This window comes from Pipra filicauda, unplaced genomic scaffold, assembly GCF_003945595.2.
Source record: "Pipra filicauda isolate LSUMZ 115617 unplaced genomic scaffold, ASM394559v2 scaffold154_size2910363_pilon, whole genome shotgun sequence".
Taxonomy (NCBI): Eukaryota; Metazoa; Chordata; class Aves; order Passeriformes; family Pipridae; genus Pipra; species Pipra filicauda.
This window is the reverse complement of record NW_024104040.1, coordinates 2177025-2202112: the sequence shown is the minus strand read 5'-3', so window position 1 is coordinate 2202112 and position 25088 is coordinate 2177025. Positions and strand designations below refer to the sequence as shown.

Genomic DNA, 25088 nt, shown 5'->3' with positions numbered 1-25088 from the left:
TCTCTGATTCTTCACAGAGTACTGCTTCATTTTCTGTCTCATCATTTTGAATGTATTATTCATAATAATAAATTTTTCACTAGGATATTAATGATTCATTATAATAGCAGTGATCTTGATGAATTAATTCTTGCCACTCTGTTTTAAGTGAATCTTTTTAACAATAAAAATGTGCTTGGATAGAAGTGGTTGTAGTACTCGTTGCCTGTGAGGCCAGAAAGATCTATTTAATGAATTTGTTATCATTCAGTAAGTTTGGATATTAAATCTACAGTCTCTCTCTCACAGTGTAAAACTTCTGAACATTCTTGTCTTTAAGGAATACGGTGTAGATGTCATATCAGTTTTCTATGCTTGTTTTGTTGATACTGCTTTTTCTCCTTGTTTTGTGAAGCAGTCTGTATTCTGCTCATTCTGCATGGGATTGGGGGAAAAAAGCAAACAAAAGAAAACTCATGCAGCTCCTCTGTGTTTCAGTTTTTAAGGGCTGACAGTTTCCATCATTTGAAGTCATTTGTAGATATAAGTACTGAGGGAGCCATAAAATTACCAAATCTTTAAAGCAAAGTGGACTATAAATAAAAATGTTTTTCTTCCTAATGTCTGTGTCCATAGAAGGTTACTATTGCATTATATAAGGAACAACATAGGAAATATTCAAAGAGGCATATGATAATTTGAAAAAGGTTCCAACAGAGTTCTTGAACTGGTTAAAAAATTTCCATGCATGTCTTGAAGACTATTTTCCAGTTTTAATGGGATTGTGATGCACTTTAATGCAAACAGTAGTGTGGCATCTGAATTCCCACCAGGTATCAAGGATGAGGTGTAAAACCAAGCACCAGTAATAAGCCAAACTCAAATAATAGACTTCAGCTATCATCCTGGATTTGCATTCTTGTTACTATCCCCTCATTCTCTCCAATATCTTTCAAGATGCGGGTCCTCATGATGTAGCTGATGTTCTATTATCACAACTTCTTTGCATGCACTTTCCTGCCCTAGGATCACTAAATAATTCACACTACTAAAATATGGTCAAAACGAAGATACGTATTGATAGAATAATTTGGCAACTGCTGACTGTTAATACTTATCCCATTACAGCAATAACACTGGAAGACCCATAATGAAAATTGCTTAATGAATTTTATTTTCTTCTGTTCAAGTTTAAAACACAAGTGTTTCTTTGGAGGGTCATATAGATTCCCTCAGCATCAGAGGAAAACAGGAGATTTTGAAAACATCATACTAACAAAAGATGAATAAATTAGCAAACACTTTAATAAGCATTATCATTTCATGTGTTCACACTTAAAAACTGTTTCCAAATTCCATTTTATTCACTTCTTTTGACTTGCTTGTCAAATCATTTTACTGAGCAAAAATATCCTCTTTATTTCTTTATTTTTCTTTATTCTGCAAATGGATTTTTCTTCTGTATATATTGTAATGTGTTTGGATTTTAAATAAGGAATTAAATAGTGTTTGGAGGTACATTGCAACTTGGTTTTAGGCTTGAGGTTTATTTCTTTGTAGCAAATACAGAGACATCTTTTGCTACTAAATTTGAAATGGTACTCTTTCTAAGGAAAAAATTTATCACAAAATGGCATTTTAACGGAACCAAATTTCAAAGTATATCAAAGTTATGACTCTGAGTTTGTGAATGTTTTTATGCATTGGTTTGGTCATTCTTACAGGAAGGGAGTTGAGCTGAGAGCTGGGATTGTTCAGCCTGGAGAAGAGAAGCTCCAGGCAGACCTTAAAACAGCCTTCCATTACTTAATGAGGACCTTCAGAAAAGAAAGTGAAGGACTTTTTTATCGCGGGCTGTAGTGATAGGATGGGGGTAATGGCTTTAAACTGAAAGAGGGTAGATTTAGATTAGCTATTAGGAAGAAAGTCTCTACTCTGAGAGTAGTGAGACTCTTTAACAGGTTGTCTAGAGAAGTTGTGGATGTCCCATTCCTGACAGTGTTTGAGGCCAGGTTGGATGGGGCTTTGAGCAAACTTGTCTAGTGGAAGATGAGGGTTGGAACCCAACCATGGCAGGGGTGTTGGAACTAGATGATCTTTAAGGTCCCTTGCAACCCAAACCTTTCTATGATTCTATGTAGTCTAGCAAGTGCTGAGTAAAGAGGAAAAACAGTAACTCCCTGCTACACAAGTTTTAGCACAGCACAGGAGGCTGTCGCCCGTCTTTACTGCCAGGGCACATTGTGGAATCATGCCTACCTTGCTGCACTCAGGCCCTTTTCTGCAAAGCTGACTCCCAGATTGGGTCAGAGGGTACTGGGTCTTTGTATAGCAAATGTATTCTTGATTTGAAATTAATTACCTGAGCCAGTGGATTGGATTGCAGTTGTGAAGGACACACAGATGGACTAGATTCTCTATGAGTGATAGCAATAGCCTTGGGCAAATCAGGCATGTGTCTATTGTAACATTGTTTTGAGTTCTACAAGGGACTGTTCTCTAGTTTTGGCTGATAATGAGACAAAAGCTATTTTGCCCTTTGCTCTCTTTATTTTATTTTAACTTGGTGTTGTGGTTTAACCCCAGCTGTCAGCCGAGCGCCACTCAGCCGCTTGCTCGCTCCCCCTGTGTTGGGATGATGAAGAGAATCAGAAGAGTAAAAGTGAGAAAAATCATGGGTTGAGATAAAGACGGTTTAATAGGTAAAGCACAAGCCACGTGTGTAGGCAAAGTAAACCAACAAGTTCATTCACATCTTCCCATGAACTGGCAGGTGTTCAGCCATCCCTGAGAAAACAAGGCTGGTTCATGTGTCCTGGTGATTTGTGAAGACAAATATTGTCACTCCGAACACCTCATGCTTCCTTCTTCATTCTTCCTGCTTCATACACCGAGCACGTTATCATATGGTATGAAACATCCCCTGGGTCAGTTGGGATCAGCTGTCCTGGCTGTGTCCCCTCACAACTCCTTGTGCACCCCCAGCCTACTCGCTGGTGGAGTGGGTTGAGAAACAACAAAGGTCTTGACTTAGTGCAAGGCTGCAAATTACTCAAATTGGTCCCATATCTTGAAGAGCAAAATAATAAATAAAAAAGATGTCAGGTCTAAATTATGTATACTTTTATTAATGGATGACAGTCCTGAATATAAAACAATCTTGTCCAAGATGAATACATGACTACCTCATCTGTAGAGGTGTAGTAGCTTAAGTGAAAAATAATTATACTTCAATCTCTACTAATTTCAAATCAAATCTATCTCAAAATTGATTTTGTTCTCAGGATAGGTTGCATATTTTAAATGTATAAAAATATCAGATATATAAACCATCAAAAATTTTTAACATTGAAAAAGTAGCAACAGCAAGAATAACAAAATCCAAGGAAAACATACTGAAGACAAAATTTAAAAAGCTTACTTTTCTTATCTCTTGCAATTGTTTCTTCAGCAGGTTTTGTCAAATCTATAGCATAAATTTTAATTTCTTATGTAAGAAGAAAATAAGGGATGCCTGTCAGAAAAGAAAACAAAACACCCCACTGTTGTGGTTTAACTCAGCCAGCAACCAAGCCCCATGCAGCCACTCACCCACTCCCCCACCAGTAGGATCAGGGAGAGAAACAGAAGGATAAAAGCTAGGAAACTCAGGTTGAAATAAAGACAGTTTAACAGGGAAAGCAAAAGCCATGCACACAAGCAAAGCAAAACAAGGAATTAATTCACTGCTTCCTATGGGCAGGCAAGTGTTCAGGCATCCCCAGGAAAGCAGAGCCCCATCACACATAACGCTTACTTGGGAAAACAAACACCATCATTCCAAACGTTCCTCCTCTTCCTCCTTCCTCCTCCCGCTTTATATACTAAGCATGATGTCATATCGAATATCCCTTTAGCCAGTTTGGGCCACCTGTCCTGGCTGTGTCTCCTCCCATGCACCCCCAACTTCCTTGCCAGCATGGCAGCATGAAAAACAGAAAAGCCCTAACCAGCACACTTGTAAACTTCCTTTTTGACAATTGTCTATAGGTACTTTTGTTTTGTCAGTGTTTCCTGTACTTTTAAATCTATTCCTTGTGTGGAAGACCATCTCTTCTATTAAAAAAAAATATCATTTGTTAACTTATCTCAGTGACTAGTGAGATCTATTTCTGTACATTTGAAAATTAAGATTGTTCCTTTTTATATATAAAGAGATTGTTAGTGTGAGGGAGTTCATTCGTTTAAAGATCATGTTGTCTGCTATGGAAGTAATTTTTCTGTAGAACTAAATAATGCATGGACTTCTGAAAATCAAACAAGCTGGAGCTGTTGTTTTAACAGCTCCTGAAAACTATTCCTGTCCATGGTGCAGAGTGAAAACTACTCAGCTCTGGGCTAGTCACAAATGTGTTGATTCCTTGTGAACCACTGCACAGCAGAACACTGAAAGTTCAGGCACTCTTTTCTAAATTACACAAGGTTTTGGTTTCTTTTTCTATTTTTTATGGCAGGTGGTAAACTCACATGCTTTAGTTTCATGATACTGTGAGGTATAGAAGAACTGCTTTACATAATTTAAAAGGAGTGATAAAATCTATGTTTTGGGGGTTTTTTCCCCTCTTGAGGTTTCTATAATTTGGACTTTAGAGAGGGATGTATAATATAGTGAGGGTTTTTTAAGATCTGAAAAGCTTCCCAAGTTATTTTTTTTTCCCCTTCAACTTTTTCAAGAAGGCAGTGCAACGTCTGATGCTCTGGTTTGAAATTTTTATGTATCAGTTACAGTGCTGAAAGCAGAGTCCAAAAAAAAAACCTTTCGTAATTCTATTTGTAAAGTGAGAAGAGACTTCACATGAAAGTAAGACTTTGATAACTTACTTTCCATTTTTGCTTCTGAAGAGTCACTACTCCTGTGGCAGGGCAGAGGGATTCTTTAGATTTGGTGCTGGACTAGTGTAGGCCAGTTGGCTGGTACTGTTGACTCCATCACCCAGCATATGTTGGTGATGTTCTATTTTTTGTTGGTCTCCAGATGCTACTGTTGTGTAACAGGATAGAAAATAAAGTCTGATAATAAGACCTACCTGCTGTTTCTTGTGCTGACAAATACCAATTTTTTTATTTTTTTTCTTTGCCCTTTGATTGGTCTATTTTCAAGTAGATGAATCGGCAGGAGCTGGACAGGTGGCTGTGCTCAAAGTGAAGAGGGGAATGTGAGAAGGGAGACTAGGGAAGGTTAAACATCTGGCACAGACAAGGCTACGTGAAAGTGTGATCTGCTAGTATTTATGCAAGCAGTTTCCATGCCAGCAGTCAAATTCTGTATGGGTGTGTCTGGAGAAGGGTGTCATCCTGAATGGTGGGACACTGGCCTGAACTCCTGTGCTCTCACTGCCTCTCGAAGAAAAACTTTTCTTCATTTGTCTTCCAGAGTTTAAGATCTGAAGGCAGGGATTGCCTTCTTTTTTTGTCTTTTACAGCAAACACTTGAGTATATTCTCAGTGACCAAGGCCAATAATCTGTCTCCAGTGAGACTGAGTCTGAAACTCTTTCTGACAGCTGAGAAACAGTACCTGTGCTGTGCACAGTTTTTGATTGTGTAAAACCAAATATATAAAAAAAGCACATGGTGTCCATAAATGTGTGGATGAAAGTAGATGGCTTTTGAGCAGTTACTGACATAATGAAATACTGAGTTTTTTAAAATTCGATTCACACTGAGAAATCATATCAGTGTTGTTTGCTTGTGTTTATATTGGATCATTCTGTGAATTTGCCATATAGAGTAAGGTGGTTGTTTGCTTGGACTTTTTTTGATAGTTACTGTGGTTCATTTCTGTACTTGTGTTTCCATTTTATTAATCTAAAAAGGTCAAAAAAGTCTGTCAGAGCTTGGGCAAGACTTTGTAGCTACACCTCCAAGCCCATTTTAATTGCTTTTGTGTCATGTTGCCAAAATGAATATTCCCCTTTAATGACAAAGATGGCACTTAATCTTACGTAATGTAATGTTCAGAGTACTCCATTTAGCAGACTTTTACTAAGATCATTGATTTAAATAATTTAAATAAAGAGTTGCTATCAAATATATGCATACTTACACATTACTTGCCCTACTTTACATACATAATTTAGACATAGGTAGATGAAGTCTTCATAGGTGTTGATCAGACAGGATTTTGTTCAGTAAGTCATTCTTTCCCATGAAAATGCTCTGTAGAAGCAATATAAATAAGAACAGTGTGTTTTACAACATTTGTATGTAGTTTTAAGCAGCATATAATTTACATAATTGTAAATATTATCTTTATTATTTATGGATATCCAATTCAATTTTTACTTCTTTTAAGTATTGTATAAATGTTGAGACAAAATGTAGATGTGTAGCTATATTCATTACACCTGGTTGTGATCCTTGTACTTAGTCCCAGAAACCAACAGAATTATTTTTTGGGATGGAAAGTGAATAATTTAAAATGAATGTGAAATATTCAGACTATGAAAGACACTGCGTCAGATCTCCATGAGTGTAAGGCAATAACAGATATGAGTTGAAAACTGTGGGCATTGTTACTAGGCATAACAATAAAATTTAACATATTTGTACTGTCACCTGTAACTCAGGTACTTTTTAAAAAGGAAAGAATTGTATGATATCAAGCAAGCCATCACAGACTAAATAGTGTAATTATAATTTATCCAATCTGTGATACCTTACTATTCTCATTGTCCGCATAGTAGCTCCTGTTGAAGCAGATATTTGGAATTTTAAATTCACACAGGAATGGAGTATTTCTGATCTTACAGAAATATTTTTTTTGTCAAATCTTGTATTGCCAGAGATATACATTGAGTTTTACCATAATAAGGCATTAATTACTACCAAAAAGAATTAAAAGGTCTTCCTGTCTTCAAAATCTACCTTCATGAATAGGAAAGAGTTTCTTTTTTAATCGCACTCACTTATTTAATATTTTTAAAGGTATGACATTGCTATGGGCCAGTTCTCTGTTATTGGGGATAACTCTGCATGCTTAATATTAGTTATTTAGAACCCATGTGGTTTTATCAGAAGACTTTTAATGTATTGAGTACTTGGGAGTTTTTTGTCAAAACGTTTTAGAATATTTTAGAAATATTTAAGGCTGTCATCGGTAAAGCACCTGGGAAAAGCCTCCAGAGGAAAGTTCTGAATTCCTAAATCTGCTAGTAGAGTTCATGACATATAATCTGGAAATGTAGCAACAAAAGCTGAAAGAGAAAATCAAAACAGTTTTGTAGATACATTTGCTTGATGATAGTACTCCAAGTGATGGCACTGAATAAAATAATAGTACATATGATATCTATGCATGCATTATGTCTGTTATCAACTAACCAATGCAAGACAAATTTTGAAACGTTCATTTTCTTTTTAATATTAATGATGGGTTTCATACTGTTAGTGACATAGGCTATCCATTCAAGAAACTTAAATCAAAGCTGTATAATTTATGTAATTTAACAAACAAAACATGACTTGTAATTTCTCCAGTCAAATATGTAGTTTGCAACTTTCTTCATTATCTAAATGTATGTTAAAAAACCCCAACCAACCAAACCCTAAATGTTTACAAAACTGCCTATGATAGTAGCTGCTGTTTTTTTCCCTTGTTTGTTTGTGTGAGTTTGGTTTGGTTTTTTGTTTGGTTTTTTTTTTTTTTTTTTTTTTTTTTTTTTTTTTTTTTAGCGGAACAGATGTAGGAATTTCACTTCTGGTCTAAAATGAATGAAGAAAACCTGAAAAATCCCATTACATCCATTTTCCTTTATATATCCCAGTAACTGTTTAGGCCTCTCATTATTTAAAGATTAAAAGGTAAAAAGAACTAGATATTGTGCTGGAAAATCTGGTCTGGGATATGGCTGTGATACAAACACTGTGACTGAAGAAGCTCAGATATGTGATGTACAATTCTGTATTGGTTTGGTGAGTTTTCTAGGGGCTTCTAAAAACCTACCGGTTTGCTGCGATTTAGCTTCCGAGTCCTAATTTTTTTACTACTGTTCTTATTATAAAGGAGAGTTGCTATCATTGCATGATGGGTTTGTCTACGTGCATTTTGAACATTCTTTTCAAAGCAATGCCCTTACCCAAATGCATAGTTGATGGGTTTTGATGGTTGGGTTTGTCTTTTTCCCCATTTAGTATACAAGTCTTAGGACTCTTTAATAATCTTGGGACTAGGTGTTAAGGACTGCAAACAGATTATTTGCCTTCCCCAAATGTGCTAAAATACCATAAGAAAGTCCTTGAAAGATAATTAAAGTGATTCATAGAGCAAAGGCATAATATTTTGAGGTGGGAGTTCTTACTTGCTGTACATTCATGACTGATGAAAGTTACATCTGCTATCTGTTCAGTGCAAACACAACCCCGGCAGCTTCAGACTTGCTGCCTTACCCTGGGAAACTGAGCATCACAAGGTTAGGCAGTGGCATATTCTGCCAAGTCCCCTAGAGCTCAGCATTTCAAATATTTTCTCTGATGGGTTTATGGTAGACTGTACTTCATTAGCAAATGCAGAGTAGTTACAAAGCAGTTGTTCGAATTGTAATTAGACCGATAGGTAGCTGCACATCTGAAAACCTGAAAAAAACAGATTCATAAATCTGTGTTCAAAGCTAAGAACACATGAAAATATGTTATTTTAAGCCCTTTAAATGAGCATTTATCTAAAATAGCAGTTTCACATTAGCCTCGTAGCCCTGCTTAGCACTTAAGTCATGGTATTATTACTTTGTATTCAGTATTTTTGAGGACTGTTGGGCTAAATCTGGCTCAGCAGACTCTTGTGAATAATCCTAGCCCAATGGGCTCAGAAATTAGGACAAAGAAATGTGGCCTAATAACGAGTGAATCTGTGTTTGTTTGAGGTGTATAATGTCGATCACGTCTGAAACAGAACTAAAAAAAGAGTATTAGACACTTGTTGTTGTTGTTTATTTCTTAAGACTTTTTGAAACTTAGGCCTTTTAGGTGGTGATTTTCAATATTTTAGGCTTTTCTTCCTGGTTACTTCCCCAAGAAAAAGGTGGAAGATTTGTGCTTTTGTAACAACCAAGGGAATGCTGTAACTTACTATCATAACAGGAGTATTTGCAACATTAAATTGAAGGTGTTAGTTTATAAATAGTCTGGATTGGAAGAGGGAGGTTGGGCAAGTGGAAGTAGTTTGGAGGTTGAAGATTTATGCTTTTTGTCCCTGTGTTTGAAACCCAAATGCAAGTTGTTTGAGTAACTTTACTAATGCTGACTGGTGGCTGACTGAATACGAATACAAGAAGAACTTCCAGTTTCACAAAAAAAGGAAGAGTTGCGTTATTTTACATTAAAAAATGAGAGACCAGACTGTAAAAAAAGTGATTATGCTCTTAAAGAGTATGCATAAATGCAGAAGATCAGAGTTCAGGCTGCTTTTCCTGCGAGTTTATCTTTGAATAATTGCTGGAAGTTTGATGTTTGTTTGAAAACCTGTAGATAAGAGTGATGGACGTGCAGTTGATACATGAACCACATTGAGATCTCTAGTCTGTTTTTCTTACATGAACCAACATGTCTTTAATATCTGGAGGATGAGAACAATACTCTGGTTTCCCACAGTATGATTAGCAGCTTAAGATGTCCTCCTTATCTGTCATTTTTGGCTTGGCCTGTTCAGATACCATTTACAAGCCAAGAGGAGTTTTATGGTTCTCCGTGCAAGAGCCTCAGTGCAAGGCTCTTGTAGAGCAGTGACACTGTGCAGTCTACTTTTACCCTGCCTGCAACCTGCTAAGTGGGAAACTGTGTGAGCTGGAAGGAGTTGAAGCTCATGTTCTGCTTAATGGAGTGTGGGATAGTTTTTCTTTTATTTTACAAAGTGATATTCTTGTAAATATAATGAGTCCCTGTGAATAATGCTAATTGATGTTTCTGAGCTTTAACTCCTTAGAAGGTCTCTTTTTCTTCCCTCCTGGATATAAAGAATATGTTTACGAATAGAAAGCTTGTTCCATCTTCCAGGTATTTGTACTCTTGTCTTGGCATGTTTACAAAGATACCATCCAGAAAAATGTTGCCTTTTCATGAGAACTGAATTTTTACATGCTATTAAAAAAGAACAGACAACGAATGTCACTGGGCTGATTTTAAAAGACTGATACAGTCTTCCCCTAACAATCCTGCAACTTTACTTCTATCCCATATCTAAATGTCTTTTAATGGTAACAGGGAGTTATGAATTTCAGGTTCTCTTGGTGTTTCTCTGAGTACTGACCGGTTATAATTGAACAGTACACTTTTTACAGCTGGTGATAAGGTAATAATTGTGGGAAATGTGAATCAAAATCAACACACACTGTTCCAATGGCTTTAGATAATATAGGATGAATTAGTTTAGATAGTTTAGGATGCTTGAAATGGCCGAGGTGGGTATTGATCAGTAAAAGGAACAAGTTATTTCTGTATGAAGGACAATAGCAAATGTCTGCAATATTTTGAGTTCCATGAGAGAAAAAGAAACAGGACTAGCACAGGACTTTCATGATATTGGACAGAGGTCCCAGAAAGGAAACCAATATTCTTCTCAATGCAATATGAAATATGAACAGACTTGCCAAGAAAGCATTTAAGCATCCATTATTCAATAGATCGGAAAGTCCAATAACACAGAATTTTTCTCTTTAGTATCTGTAAGTTGAGTAAGTATTAGCCAATACAAAAGGTCCATAGAAATGAAGTCCAATTGCAATGAGGTTTTATTTTTAAATAAGAAACATGCCTAGTGTGATTAGCTGTTGTAAGAATAAAGCTTTATAAGCTTTGAGTGCCATATTTGATATTTGATTTACTCAGCAGTACACTAACAATTAATTCAGCTTCTTTGGGGTGATACAGTTGCAAGAATGTGTACAGATTAATGACTATAAAAGTCTTTGTTAAAATGGCAAAAGAATTCCTTCTCCTTGTGCATGTTTCTGGCTAGTTTATTATGGAGGTTATCTGTATCTATAGTTTCCATTGGAGCTTTGATTTTCACATACACTTAACTGTCTGCATAATTCTTACTAGAATTGTTTTATTTCTGTAGAGAATGTGAATTCCTTAGGAGAATTAATTAGCAAGAGTTAATAAGATTAATAAGAAAAACTTAAAAGTATGTGGATTTTTTTGATTGTTTGTTTTTTAGAAAATAAACCAGTATCAAAGACATTTGAAAAGCTGTGTTAAATCCCTAGCACAGACATGCATCTTAGTAGAGGAGTGGAATATCTTTGCTTGGTTAGGTGGAAGTTGAGATATTGGTAAAATAAAATTAAAGCCGTATAGAAAATAATATGTGGTTGTGCATAATAGGTCTCTGCAAAGGTGCATAGTTATCATCTTATGTGATGTCAGAATGTGAAATTTTAGAAAGGAAGAACTTGACTATGGCAAAGGAAGAAACTCCAGGTTGGTGAATGATCTAAATGAATGTGATATTCTCATGTAGGAGTAATATCTGTGAACTTATTGTTATACTCCCTCCTTGAACGTCTATTCAAGAGTAACAGGAAAAGAGTAAGAGTCTAGAGAGTTTTCAGAGTCCTTGAGACTGTCTTTACCATCTCTGAATTTTTAAGCCTCTTGCTTTATTTCCTCTTGCTTTATTCACTTCCGAGATAGGTGGGAAATGCATGTGGGTATTTCTGTCTAGACAGTATTTTCTGGCAGCTTTTTTTTTTAATTGTGTTACTGAATGATAAGCAGAGAGTCCTTTAAAGCAGGAGTTGGTTGTTTCTTAACAGGTTAGTAACAATATTTCAGCACCTTAGACCAAAACAGGAAAAATTTGAATCTTTAAGAAGCTGAAAAAATAGTCACTAATTACTCTTCTAATTATTCTTTTTTAGTTTGTAGTTAATAGAGGTGCGTAGTCAAGTAAGTGTTTATTTTTTACATCATGCAGTGGATATTCAAATGCAGTGCCATGCACAGGCAAGCAGAGGCTTTATGTATTTTACATGTTTAAAGATAAACCACAATTTCTGAGTATATATGGGGTTTTTCTTTAAGCAGATATTTATGCTTGGAAGTATTATTGCACTTTTTATCAGCAGTGGAACTCTGACAGTACAGGTCCTTAAATCCTTGGAAAATTTCATGGCAGACAGTTCTTGCTCTTAGGACTCTTAAAACCTTTCTGTCCCTGACCCAAATATTTGCTAGAGTTTCTCTAAGACTACAACAGTTTTATTATTAAAAATACATTTTTTGACTGAACAACTTACAATATGCCATTCTAATTGATTTGCTTTACATTACAGAGGTAAATGTATGTACCTTTTAAGATAATGTATTTTTTGATATAATTATAATTTTAAATCAAGTAAATCAGATCAAACATCCTGGAGTGCAAAATAATTTGGGGATCATAACATCCAACCTGAGTCAGAATGGACTTACTACCTTTAAAAGACGTACAACAAGCAGGACAAAATGAATTAAAGAACTGTGATATGGTGTAATATTCATCTTCATAAAGTGGCCTTATAATATATTATTTTTTTGCCAGCCAGTAGGGACTGGCACACGTAAATTTCAATAAAGCATGTTTAGCTTCTGTTAAGGTGGTGGGATAGATTGAAAATTCTGTGGGTGGTTGCATTTAATTTGTTTTGAATAATTTTGTAAATTGAATTAAGCACATAGATGAGTAGTGACTCAAAAGAGAGGTATGTATTATTCATTTTAGCTATAAAAACTGATTTACTTTACGTATGTGTAAAGAAAATATTGACTGTTAGTATGCAATTTAGTACTGCAAGTACCTAAGTGCATTGTTGCATCTTGCCACAAAGGATTTTCATAGTTATGCATGCTTTGCTACTTTTAAACTCTGTTACCAGGAGAGAGCTGATGATGCATCTCCTTTCCTTTGTTTAAGGACAAATCAGAGGTGACTCAGCATAAATGTCCAGTCCCCCATTCCAGCAGTATTTGACAGGCACTGATTTTCCTGAATCAGGCTGAACACTGATTTCAGCAACATAAAATGGAAAATGTAATTGACTTAAAACAAAATCCTAAAAAGTTAAAATTTGGTGTCCATTATGTTTTATAATTGATAGTTTATGAGATAAAGAAGCAGGTTTTGCTTCTCTTAGACATTGTTTCTTGTTCAAAGTAGATGAATTACTTATAAGAGTTAGTATTCTGGAAGGTAGTAATTATGTTTATTTGGATGTGATTTTTACATTCTATAATTCTACTGTGAAGATTTCACCTATGGGATAAATTTAACAGTAAGAGAATCTCAGCGAATAAGGATCTATTGATTATTATGCAGAGGTAAGACTTCCACTGACACAGGTCAGGCCATGTCAGTTATTACAGCCACAAAATATGTGCACATTTGCCCTATTAGTTTGATCCTTAAAGGTTATAGGATTCCTCCTTTGAAATATGATTGTTGTAATGTGCATGGGTTATATTAAATCTGGTCAGATATTAGAAAGATTTTCCTCTTGGGGGTGTGCTATGCTTTTCAAAAAGGGGCAGAATAGGTCATCTTTCTGATGCTGCAAGAATCAAAGGATAGCCGATTCTTTCCAGGTTCTAAAGCAACAGTACCCACCCATTTATTGCACCAGCTGCAAATACAACATAATCTCTAAGAATAAAAGAGAAAGTTAAAGTTTTGGATAATACACATAAGATTAGCATAGTAAGATAGAGTTTGCAGGATCAATATGAAGTTAAACAAATCTTGTTTTCTTAATTTGAATGTGTGCCCAGAACCTCTGTAGCACTGTTGATCCTATAAGTTTTTTTATTTTACTAATGAGCATGGGATTTTCCTAATTACCTTCAAAATTAACACATTTACACTGCATTAGGGTGGCACATTATTAGATAATGTTCAACTGAGCTTCTGGCTACAGCAACATATATTGCAATGGGTATTGAGTTGATTGACTGAGTTTATCTGGTGATGCTGTAAGTAGTTATATGGCTCCTTACACAATATCACTTTTATCTGTTGCTAAGAGTTTTAAATTTTCAGAGAACAGATAAAAAGGAAACAGATCTCAGTAATGTAGATATGTTGGATTTATGTGTAGTTAGAAAGGAGACTAGAGGGGAGAGATGGAGGATAAGAGAAAAAAACCTCTTTACTTATCCATTTTAGAGGTGGAATCTCTGAGACCCTTAAAGAAAGAAAACACTGTACCGGGAATTACAACTTCCAAGCAATTAAAACAGTCTGGTCTGTTAATAATGGCCTCAAGACCTTTGACAGCTCTCAGGATCAAAGCTATTTCCAAGGATCAAAAGCTGAAAAATTGTAAGATGAAACTTTGACACTGTTTTCAGCATAAAGGAAAATACTATAATTGTACTTAAGTAACATCAGTCTAAATAGAAATAGGTTTCTTATGGATCTTTAAATGAGACTGTAAGAGGAAAAAAACCCCAAGAAGCAGTTTCCTTCTGAATGTTGTTATATCTTCAAGTTTGTGCAGCCTAAGTTTCAGGCATACACAATTTTCTTTGCCAATGAGCTCTGTTCCATGGTGACCAGCACATGACATTCACTATGTGAAAATGAGTAGGGAAGGATTTTGGTCTTTACTGTTGTGTAAACTCTTATGGAGATAAAAACTAGTAACTCCTTGTAATCGGACAAAAAATACTGTAGATGAGTGTTTCATATATCAGCAGTATGCTCAGTGTATTAAGATTTTTTTCACGGATGGGTTTATCAAATCTAACACTTCATTTATGAGAGAGTTCCTCACTTGGAAATCTGGACAAGATGGGGGAACAATATTCTCTTGACCACAAGAGAATATTTTTTTAAAAATTAAAACAATTGATTCTTTAGGTCAGATTAACAAGGAGATCAGCAGGTAGAGGCATAGGCAACTAACACATGATTCAAGAGAACCACTGAGGACATGGAGCTGTCTTGTGTTCTAGGATTTGAAAATGAATGATTGAAATGTGTTTGGGTCTGACCTCAGTTCCACCACTAGCTGTTTTTCCGGTTGTTTGTCTCCTTTTTCCTTCTACTTTTTTTTTTTTTTTCCTATGGAACCTGTTCTCATTTTATCCTCCTGGTATTCCCATGAATTTTTAAGTTTTATCCCCTGAAACAGTTGTCCTGTGAAAAAGGACTCTTTAGAGCTTTCAGTTGTTAACAAGAAACTTTTCACTGTGTGAAAAACAACATATTTCAGGAAGCAGAACTTGACCAGATTGTCAAAGTTTTTCCTAGAGAAAGCGAAAAGCATATTTGTGACAAAGAGCCACTCTCTTGTCAAACTGCTTATCCTAAAACATGGGACCATTACAGTTTTTAGATATAGTAACCTAAAAAGTTTTGAATGTTGAGAACTTCTTTTGAGGGAAACAACTGTTTTGGACAGAATGTCCTATAAAAGCCTCATACAGAAAGTGATAATTTCAGACTGAAATAGTCATAAGCAACTGATAGCAAACTTTTTAGGAGGTGGCCAGGCAACCTTCACAGTCTGCTGGTGGTGAACACATGGGAGCTCGACACTGTTACTGGAGGAGTGCTACAGAGAGGACAGTGTTACTTGACACCATCCTTTCCATAGAGCTGAAACTGTAAGCCTCATAATTAATTCTCTGTCTTTTCCACTTTGGGATTTGATGATTGTAGTTTGTCCTATTTGGCTGATGGGACTGGTCGTCAGACCCATGTATTTCTGTACTGGGCCCCTTGTTTTGATGACAAACGTGAAAACATGGAAAGCTGTTCCTTCTATATCCAGTCCTAGAAATGGATCTTTTTACTTGGTAATATTGAGTGTGTTCTATCACTGTCACTGGACAGAATCTCATTTAAGTAGAAAGGATGGCCAGAACGATGGAGATCTATAAATTTAAATGTAACTTGAAAATATCTGGTGGGTTCAGTTTCTTTCAGGCTACTCCCACAAATAGAACTACAGATGTTTTGCTTAAATTCTGTACTAAAATTAATTTTCTGAGTTGTCCTCCTTGGATTCTCAAAGTTAGGCATTTAGTAAATGAGCTAGTGTTAAAAAAAGTTATGAACACCCACATCTCATTTTTTGACAGTGATGCAAATGATAGATGCTTTGTAAATCAGACTACTTAATTAGGTGATTTTTTAGGCATTGCTATGTGAATGTTTAGTATACAGTTAGAAATTAAATACCTGCAAGTCCATTTCTTTGGGAATCTGGTTAAAAGAGAAATAAACCCACACCCCTGAGCCTAGGAAAATAACTAAGAAGCTTGCAAATAACTAGGAAGAAAAATTAAGCCGAGGTAAAGCTGCTTATTCTTAGAGACAGAATTCTGTTTGCTGATGTAATTTATTATTCTTCAGTCTTGTATTAATATTTGTGAGAGGCAGAAGTTCAGTTTACATTCACAAGATTACATGCAACATATTACATGAGCGGGTCATACATTACTGTGGCTTGTTAGCACTGTGTGACCATCAGAGTAATGACAGTGGGACTGAGTTTTGCATCTCAGCCTCTTGCTTTCACTGGAGTGTGGTATGCTTGGAAATAGTAATTCACTAAAACCTGAAATAGAGTGTAATGAATACATTCAGTATCCATGATTCAGTGTGGGTTGGAATACAGCTAGGGATATTTTTAAATGGTGTTTCAAAAGCTTTACTCAAAACACCTTTTTAATAAAGGGTATGATTATCTAATTTGCGAATCTGCCTCCCACAGAGTAAAGCATAATTTACTATGCAAATATTACTACAGAAAACTAGTGTACACAATAAATGTAGTTTAAAATGATGGGAAGAAATAAAGAATTCACCAATTTTCTAAATAATCCAGCAATTCAGTAATAGGTATGCTTTAAAAATAAAGATGACTGTTATGTTATTTTAACTTGTCTAATTTTGTTGATTGGACTGTTACAAACAACAGAACAATAGAAAAAGGTAATATTTATGTATTGTTCTTCTCCTAGCAGAAATGAATCTCCTTTTAAAATTTAATATAGAATTTCTAGTTTATTTGTGTAATAACTTTTTTTTAAATCAAGCTACTTGCATATTAGTAATTATGTCTGAGTAGAAGAACAAGAAGTGGCAGCCAAAATCATTAATGCTTGAAACTCTGAGATATACAGGAATTACTAAGTTTTACTTTTTTAAGTCACTGGGTGTATTTTATGTTAAAATCCATTAAAATAAAATTGATTTTGCAAATGTGTGAAAAATAAAATGAAAATAAATTGTTTTGAATACTGTCATTGCTTATCAGAATTTTCCACCAATTTTTTGAAGTGATACAGATTCCCTGTGCTGTCCAAGGACCTCCTTATATACTCTGTCACAAAACAAAAGAAAAAAACCTTTTTGAAATATGAACTAATTTTCTATGCCTTTGTTTAGAAAGTTACTGCAGCAAAGCTAAATACAATGAAAACTGGTGGAAAAGAAGATTGAAGATTGCCAATATGGTTACTTATATCTGTTAAGTAGTCTGCTTTTGAGCACTGAGCAGTTTTTTGAGTTATAGATTGCGTTGTGTTCTCAAAACAGAGATGTATTGTTATCATTAAACTGTTGAAAATTTCCTGGTAGTTTTGGTATTTATTAAAAGTGCACTGGTGGGTGGTTGTTGGACATGTAGCAAAATATTTTCTTTAAAATTATTTATTATTTAATAGTGTGCTCATAGTCTAGCAAAGCAATTACTAAAAAACCTGCCTGCACATTTCACCTGTTCTTAAGAATCTGATATTGACAACTGGTTGCTACAGATTTTCCTTATGGACCCTAGAATAAGCAATTACTTTCCAGACTGGGTACTAAAATCTACTGTGTAATTTGTGTGAAGATACCTTTCGACAGGGAATGTTAGACTGCCAGTATAACACAGAATACCTTTATTTTTTGTATTCCGTCCTCTGTCTCTATGTGAGATAATATGAGAAATAAGGTAGACAATCAGAGATCTGGCAAAGACTCTTTCCTTCCTCATTTTTATGCTTTGAAGAGATGGGAAATGCACTGTGAATAATGTTTGGTATGTAATGAGGGTTTAAAAATAAGCTGGAATTATTGTTTTATGGAGAGGGCTATTCAAAATAGGAACTTTCAGTTTGTGTCTGTATGCCAGCCTGAAGCCTCATCTTTTAAATCCAGAGCTTTAAAAGCATCAGCATTGAAATGGAGTGTATAGGGGTGAGCAGAGCTGTAACTGAGCTAAATATATTGGCAGCTGTGCATCTCTCCCGCATTTGTCCATGCTCTGATTGTTGTACATGCCGTGATTGATGCAACCTTGCCTGTTTGATCTTCAGTAGGGCAGATCTGGGTGAGGAACTGCCAGAGAGGAAGGTCCAATTCACATGCTTTCTGCAGGCATCAGTAGCTGCATCTTTCTTCAGCTCTTAGGGGAAACACAGTGCTCTCTCGGGGCCACCAAGTGTCTAGGCATACGTGCAACAGAGATGAGGTGGGATAATGTGCTCTCTCTTTTGTCTCATGAAAAGGAAACTGGCTCTAACACTTTGCTAGACTGTAAGAAGACAGTACCTCTTCCACTTAATTAAAGCAAAATGGTCTCATACAGTTCTCCTTTATTACTCTCTGGCAGCAAAAAGTGTGCCTTACTCCCCTATGAGAATAGCTGAAAAATGTTCATTGGGACTTCATAGCTCAGTTTAAATGGGGAAGGAAGAAAGTGCTCCTGGCTGTCTGGAACATAAGGGAGAATGAAATGGATGAAGGGGTGTCCTTGCTATGTTGGCTTGATCAATGTGTGAAGTGATGCGGGATTTTCTGTATTTGAAAGTGTATAACCTATAGGGGAGGTTCAGTAGTAAAAAAAATGGTAGGTCCAAAATCATATGTGTGAGACATTCTGCCAGCAAAAATCCTGCTTAAGTAACAGTAATGAATGACAGTGGGAATATTGTTATGGAGACTTTGTTTGCTTATAGTTGTTTGCTTATAACTAGATACAGGAAGTGTAACCTTGACTCATTTCTGAGCACAGTGTACAGAGCATCTTTTCCTGTTTTGTTCATACTCTTGTTTGTCAGTCATTCAGTCTTCACTGGGAAGAACTGAGGGTGAGCTGGACTGTTAGGTAGTTTGTTTCTGTGAGACTGTCTAGAATGGAAGATTGTCCCCACATTTACTGAGTAGAAGCAACACCTTGCAACCCGCAGTCTTTGAGTACTCTCCTTCCTGCAAAATTAATTTTGCATTAATTTTATTGAAATATAAGTGGTGGAAGATAATGAAAGATTTGTTATGTGTTAAAAAACCCCTGAATTACTGTACTTAGTGGGAATGAACAGCAATTTCATAAGCTGTTAAGGGTATGAATAAACTAACTTTTGAAAAAAAGTGGGAATGAAATGGTTTTCCAACTACCTTTTGCAATTTGGCCTTGGAAGAGGTCTCTTCACATTGTGCACAGTTTGAGTAAATGTACGATTTTACATCTTTAGTAGGAAAAGCATTCATGGTATAAAAAACTGATTTCCAATAGTGAATAAAAGTATTACTAAACTAAAATATGCAACTAACTTGAAAAGAAAAAGAGACAACATATGAAAGAATTTCTGGAGGCAAGTAAAGGTATGTAGGAGTTGCATATTCTATTAACAGAAGAAAAGATCCCCACATAAAATCTGATTTTACTTTGCTACTTTGTAACTTAGGCATTGCTATTACAAACCTCTTTCAGTTTTATATGAATTTTTATGATAGTCTGGAAAATTATCTTTTCAATAACTCAATGATATTTTTTTCAATCATGACAAATTAAATATTCATTTTTATAAGACTCTTTAGTTTTATCCTGGTTAGAGCAGACTATTGTGAAGCATACTGCCCTGCAAGGCTGAGAAACTGCTGGCCTGGCCTTCATACTCTGTGTCGAATGTTTCTGCTACGAAAATTCATCTTGACCTTCATCACAAGGATGAGGTCTGGCTACGACCAGTAGCCTAAAGACTGAATTTGGTTTCCCTTACAGTCTGAGCATAATGCCTGAGGCACATGTTCCGTATGCTAATGTCCAAGCAGACATTTCGCTGCTTTGATTGGCAGTTCTTCTATTCCTAATTTTCTCCTGTAATTTTTTTTGTACGACTTGTATTGCTGCTCCTATTCCTTTCAAGGAGCCCCTCCAAGAAGAGTCTGCTTCCATCTTCTCTGTAACCACCACTAGATTTGTAAGATATCTCTCCTCCATCTAGGCTTGATCAAGCCCAGCTCTCTGCAGGCACACAGGGTGAGTGCACCAGCCCTACCAATCCTGGTGATCTCTGCTGAACCTGATGAAATTCATTGGTTTCTTCTTTTATTGAGCATTTCTTTCTTTCAGTGACAGAGGACCATGTACCCCAGGTGTCAGCTTACAAATGTTGAGCCAGGGGAAGAGTTGCTTCCCTTTGTTTGCTGGCTAAGACTTAGCTGTTGCAGCCCAGTATGTGGCTGGCTTTCATAGCCTCAAAGATATAGCAGAACTTTCAGATTCATGGAAAGTGAGGGAAAATAGAGGCATTGGAAATTGCTATTCAGCAAATCTGTTACTAATGTGATCTCATGGGTTTTTATCACCTAGAATGTTCCACCTGATTTGTCCATCTGCACCTTTGTGCTGGAGCAGTCTCTGTCAGTACGGGCCCTCCAGGAAATGCTGGCTAACACAGAAGAGAAGGCAGAAGGGGTAAGTTATTAAATATTCACTTTTTTTTTCATCTTGCAAAATACTACTTTTTTTTCCCCCATGGTACCACAATTTTCATGACTGTCACAAGCTTATAGCATCAATACCTAAATTTTCCTCCCTTGCTACAGGAATGGTCTGTTTTGTGAGAAATTATAAACACTTGCAGCTTCCACTGAAGTTTACCAGAGTTGTAAATTCACACTAAGTTCAATGTGCTGTGGGTCAATATAGAGCTAAAAGGATGCTTTAATTTGAGATCTTATAATGTGTCATATAAAGCTTGATCACTTCTTTAGGCAGCTAAGCTTTCTGAGCATTCCTGGCTGTATCACATGAGACTGTCAAGTGTGCTGGTTTTCTCTAGAAATAATGAAATTGTTCTGTGTGGCCCGAGCTAAAATGTCCTGTAATAGACTTTTAAGCTGGAAATAGAATATTACTGAGTCTCAGTGGACAAGAAATATGGACAATAACGCATTTTTGCAGTCTGGAAGATGAAGGATATAGGAATTAATCAAATCCTATAGGAAATATTATTGGTTTTAATAGGAATAAATTGTCTGACTAGCAAATAGGAATTTACAAATAAACCATAGTAGTGTAATTAATGTTCTCTGCTGTGTAATTAATTTGATTTGTTATGCTGTTGTTGAATGTTCCATGTATGCTTTGTAGTGTTAATTTGAATGCTATGCTCCAGCTCAAATCCTATAAACTTTAAGTGAGGAAGAGTGACTGTAGGCACAGGAGTGAAAGCTGGCAGAAGAGAAGCATGTCTGATATTTCTGGGAATGCCTAGAGAAAACAAACTTTAAACTAGTATAGGGTAGTTAGTCCTGTAACATGCAAGGCACTGAGACTGAAAATGATATTTGGGAAATGAAGTCTGGGAACAGTCCCATGGATGATCCAAAGTGTGTTCTGTCAGTGAGAATTTGTTCCAAGGAGTTAAACAGCAAGAGAATGAAAAGCACATCTGAGGTAGAAGAGGTGGTACCAGTGTAATCGGAGACATGCTTCTAAACCCCTCTTCTCCTAGTCTGTAAATGTTGAAGCTAAGAGCAACGAAATCCACAGTGATAAACAAACAAACAAATGCATAAATAAAATAAAAAGGACCGACACATACAGGCATAATGTCAAAAATCACAGTCCAGACTTGAGGACGTGCAGTGATAACTGCACAGCCACGCGTGTGTAGTAGAGCAAGTTTTCTTGCTGTTTGTTCCCAACATATGTGGGCAGGAGCAGAAATTAAAGAAAATGTAGAGGAATGTGTGTTAAAGTAGTGCTATAGGGCAGAATACAGTGAATGAAAAAATGTTCAGTTTTCGAATATAAAGTATTGAAACTTCTCTTTAAATCATAACATCAATTGGCAGATTTTCTGTTGCATTGTCTTTAGTAGAGTGTTGTGGTCAAGTGTTAAGTGAATATTTATTTTTAATATAGAGATCATACCCAGGGAACGCTGGAGAATGAATAAACTTCTCTTCAGAATGATTAGAAAATGTTAGGTTGAGTATTCTGCTGGGAAGAAGGAGACTAAAGAGAGCTTTCTAGAGGTCGCAGGTGGAATATTTGCACTAGTTCTGGACTATTTTCTGCACTAGATGTGAGCAGAAAAAGACTTTTGTAGGGCACAGTGACTGATGAGACTTACCTTGTTTGATGGTAACCTGGTATTTTCTGGAAACAATTACTGATATTTTCTGTGCATAACCATGAAGGACAGAGTTGTGGGCATTCATACCCATGCCTAAATAAAACTGATGGCAGCTGTACTGATGTACAGTGCTTGTACTCACTGGTCTTCTGAGATGTGCACAAGAAAGATAAAGCAGTGGTATGAGTGTGGTCATTAAGTGGCTGTTAGCTGTTTACAGAGTGTTTTACTGGGCTCTCAGCACCTGTTAAATGCCAACACTAGCAGAAGATACAGAGCTACAGCTATACCAACACAGATAGATGGTTTTCACTGAACCATAAATATATTCCTGCTGCAGAATTTGATAGCTTCTGTACAAATGCATTAGGAATCTGCCTGTGCGTCTCTTGCATGCTAATATAGTGATATTAGACAAGATTAATCTTGAAAATAGTAGCTCGTAGATAAAAAAATTAATGTTGTTGTCAGTGTCAGTATTTTTCTTTCTAGTAAGTCAAAGTCAAGAGTGATGATGATACAAAAATGACTGAATATGTACTTGCAGATAAATTAAAAGAACTGGCATTTAATATCTCTATGTAGTTTCTATGAAAAATATACAAAGTTTTCCTTTACATTTATATTTGTATATAATAAGGAAGGTACTTATATAGACAGCTTCATTTTTCTTTGAAATAGCTGTTAGGACAAGTTTTAAGAGAAGAGGTAATTTTGTGCATACATCTGAAGCACTGTTATCTTCTTAGAGAAACTTCAATTTTTTATTACAATAACAGTGTTTCATTTCATTTAAATGAAAGTATAGCAATTTCTTGAGAGATTGTTACCATAAGATGGGTTCAGTATGACCACAGTTTTCTAATGGAAAGAATCCTGCAAAGGGAGGTCTTTTCAGTCCTCAATTACTTTTCATTACATTAGAAATCATTAAGGCTGCTGTGCTTATAAGTGGTCTCCTTGCACTGGTTTGCTTTTTGAGTTATATAATCTCTTGAATGCTATGTTTATATAACAGGCATTCTTGTTATATAACAGGTAAGTTAGCAATAATGAAATGGTTGAGTAATATAAACAAAATCTCATGCTGGCTTGAGTCAGAACAATAAGCAGCTTTCTTGTGACTAAGAAAGAATAACTGTGTACACTAATTGGATTTAATGCTTTTTCTCAAAAACAGACCTGTACCTTGTGTGCTATTACCTGTCTCACCTTTTATGATGAGGAGGGTGATTTCCATTTGTCCTACTGTATACCCAGGAAATGGATATTGGATACCTTTGCAATAAATACCTACCTTTTTAGTGCAAGAATCCCAAAATGAGAATTTCCATACTTTATGAGATCAGTGCTCCATCTGTCTGAGCATACCTACTTGTCTCTCCTGATTCAGCTAAATGCTAATATCAAAGGCAACAGTGGAAAATGAGTGAAATTTCATAAGCAAGTGCTCTGTTTCTTCTAACCCTAGGCACTGAGTAGTTACTTAGTGCTCCTGAGGTTTTATCATTTCCCTGTAAAATACTATTCTTAGCTCTGGTAGTTTATTAAAACATTGAAATTCATAGCTTGATTTGGTTTTGGTTTCAAAAATAGAATCACAACTTTCTTTGTTTGCTCAGGTAGCATTATTTACACTTTCCATTTTGAACAGATAATTTTTTTTGCTGGGTACCAGAGTGCTATATGCATGTACCACTTTTATTAGTTCGTCTGCAGGAAAAAAACAAAGAGCAACAAATCAGAAATAGAGAAGGAAAAAGGGAGGAATCCTGAGGAGAGAGAATAGTAGATAATTATATAAATGAAGACTATCATTACATAGTCCAGAGTGCCCAGAGTCTGGGCTGTGATCTTAGGCAAGCAGAATTACAGATGTACTGTCCTAGACAGGCCTACAGCCTAGGTACTATTTTGTAATAATTTTGGCTTGTTTTTTGAGTGTAGCTTTTTATTGTTAGTAAAGCAGATGAATGATGAAAATGGAGATCCTTACGTTTTTATAAAGCTTTTAAGACCATAAAAAATCTTCAACCTGGTTGTTAAATTTTTCCAGTGAACCTTCTTTGGAACACTAAAGCTCATTAGACTGAATGATCCTGAGAAAGCAAATGCACAGCACTCTGGAATAATTCTTTTTCCCTGGTTGTTTTGTTTGGGTTTGTTTTTTTTTCAAATCATGTCTTCCTTTACTAGATTCAAGAGCTCTAACATTTAATACTTTCTTCTTGTGAAAGTGATGAAATGCTATAATCAAATCAGTTCCTGGAAATTTTCTGTAATTTTATTAGGAAATGAAGCCTGACCATCTATCCATTAGTACTCTTGAGTTCAGTAACTTCTGAGATTTCTGGACAATATAAACAATATTAAAACCAGGGTAGATAGTTATGTTCTTCCAGATGTGACGGATATTGGGTGGGAGAAAAGGATCTAACTTTATGTCCCTTATAAGAGGAAAGGAAGCCAAAGTTGTCTGTTTTACATTACCATTCACTGCTGCTGCGTTGTTGTACCTTCTGCACTGCTGTCTTTTGCTCAGCAGAGGTGTCACAAGGACCAGGGAAGGAAGTTGACAGGTTTCAGGTATGAGGAAGGGATTTATAATTTTGTGGCTACTTTCAGTTTTGAGATTTTAACATCTTTTTCAGGTAAGTTAAACAACAGACCTGTACATTGTGTGCAATTACCAGTCTCAGCTTTTATGACAAGGAAAATTATTTCCCTTTGTCC

General features: G+C 35.9%; 1 protein-coding gene across 1 annotated transcript in view; it reads left to right on the top strand.

Moving 5' to 3' along the window:
* Positions 1-25088, top strand: part of RYR2 (ryanodine receptor 2) — a 390151-nt gene that overhangs the window by 99956 nt on the left and 265107 nt on the right. Inside the window, exon 3 of the mRNA XM_039379059.1 lies at positions 20582-20686. Coding sequence (XP_039234993.1) covers positions 20582-20686 — 105 coding nt within the window. The remainder of the gene's footprint in view (positions 1-20581; positions 20687-25088) is intronic.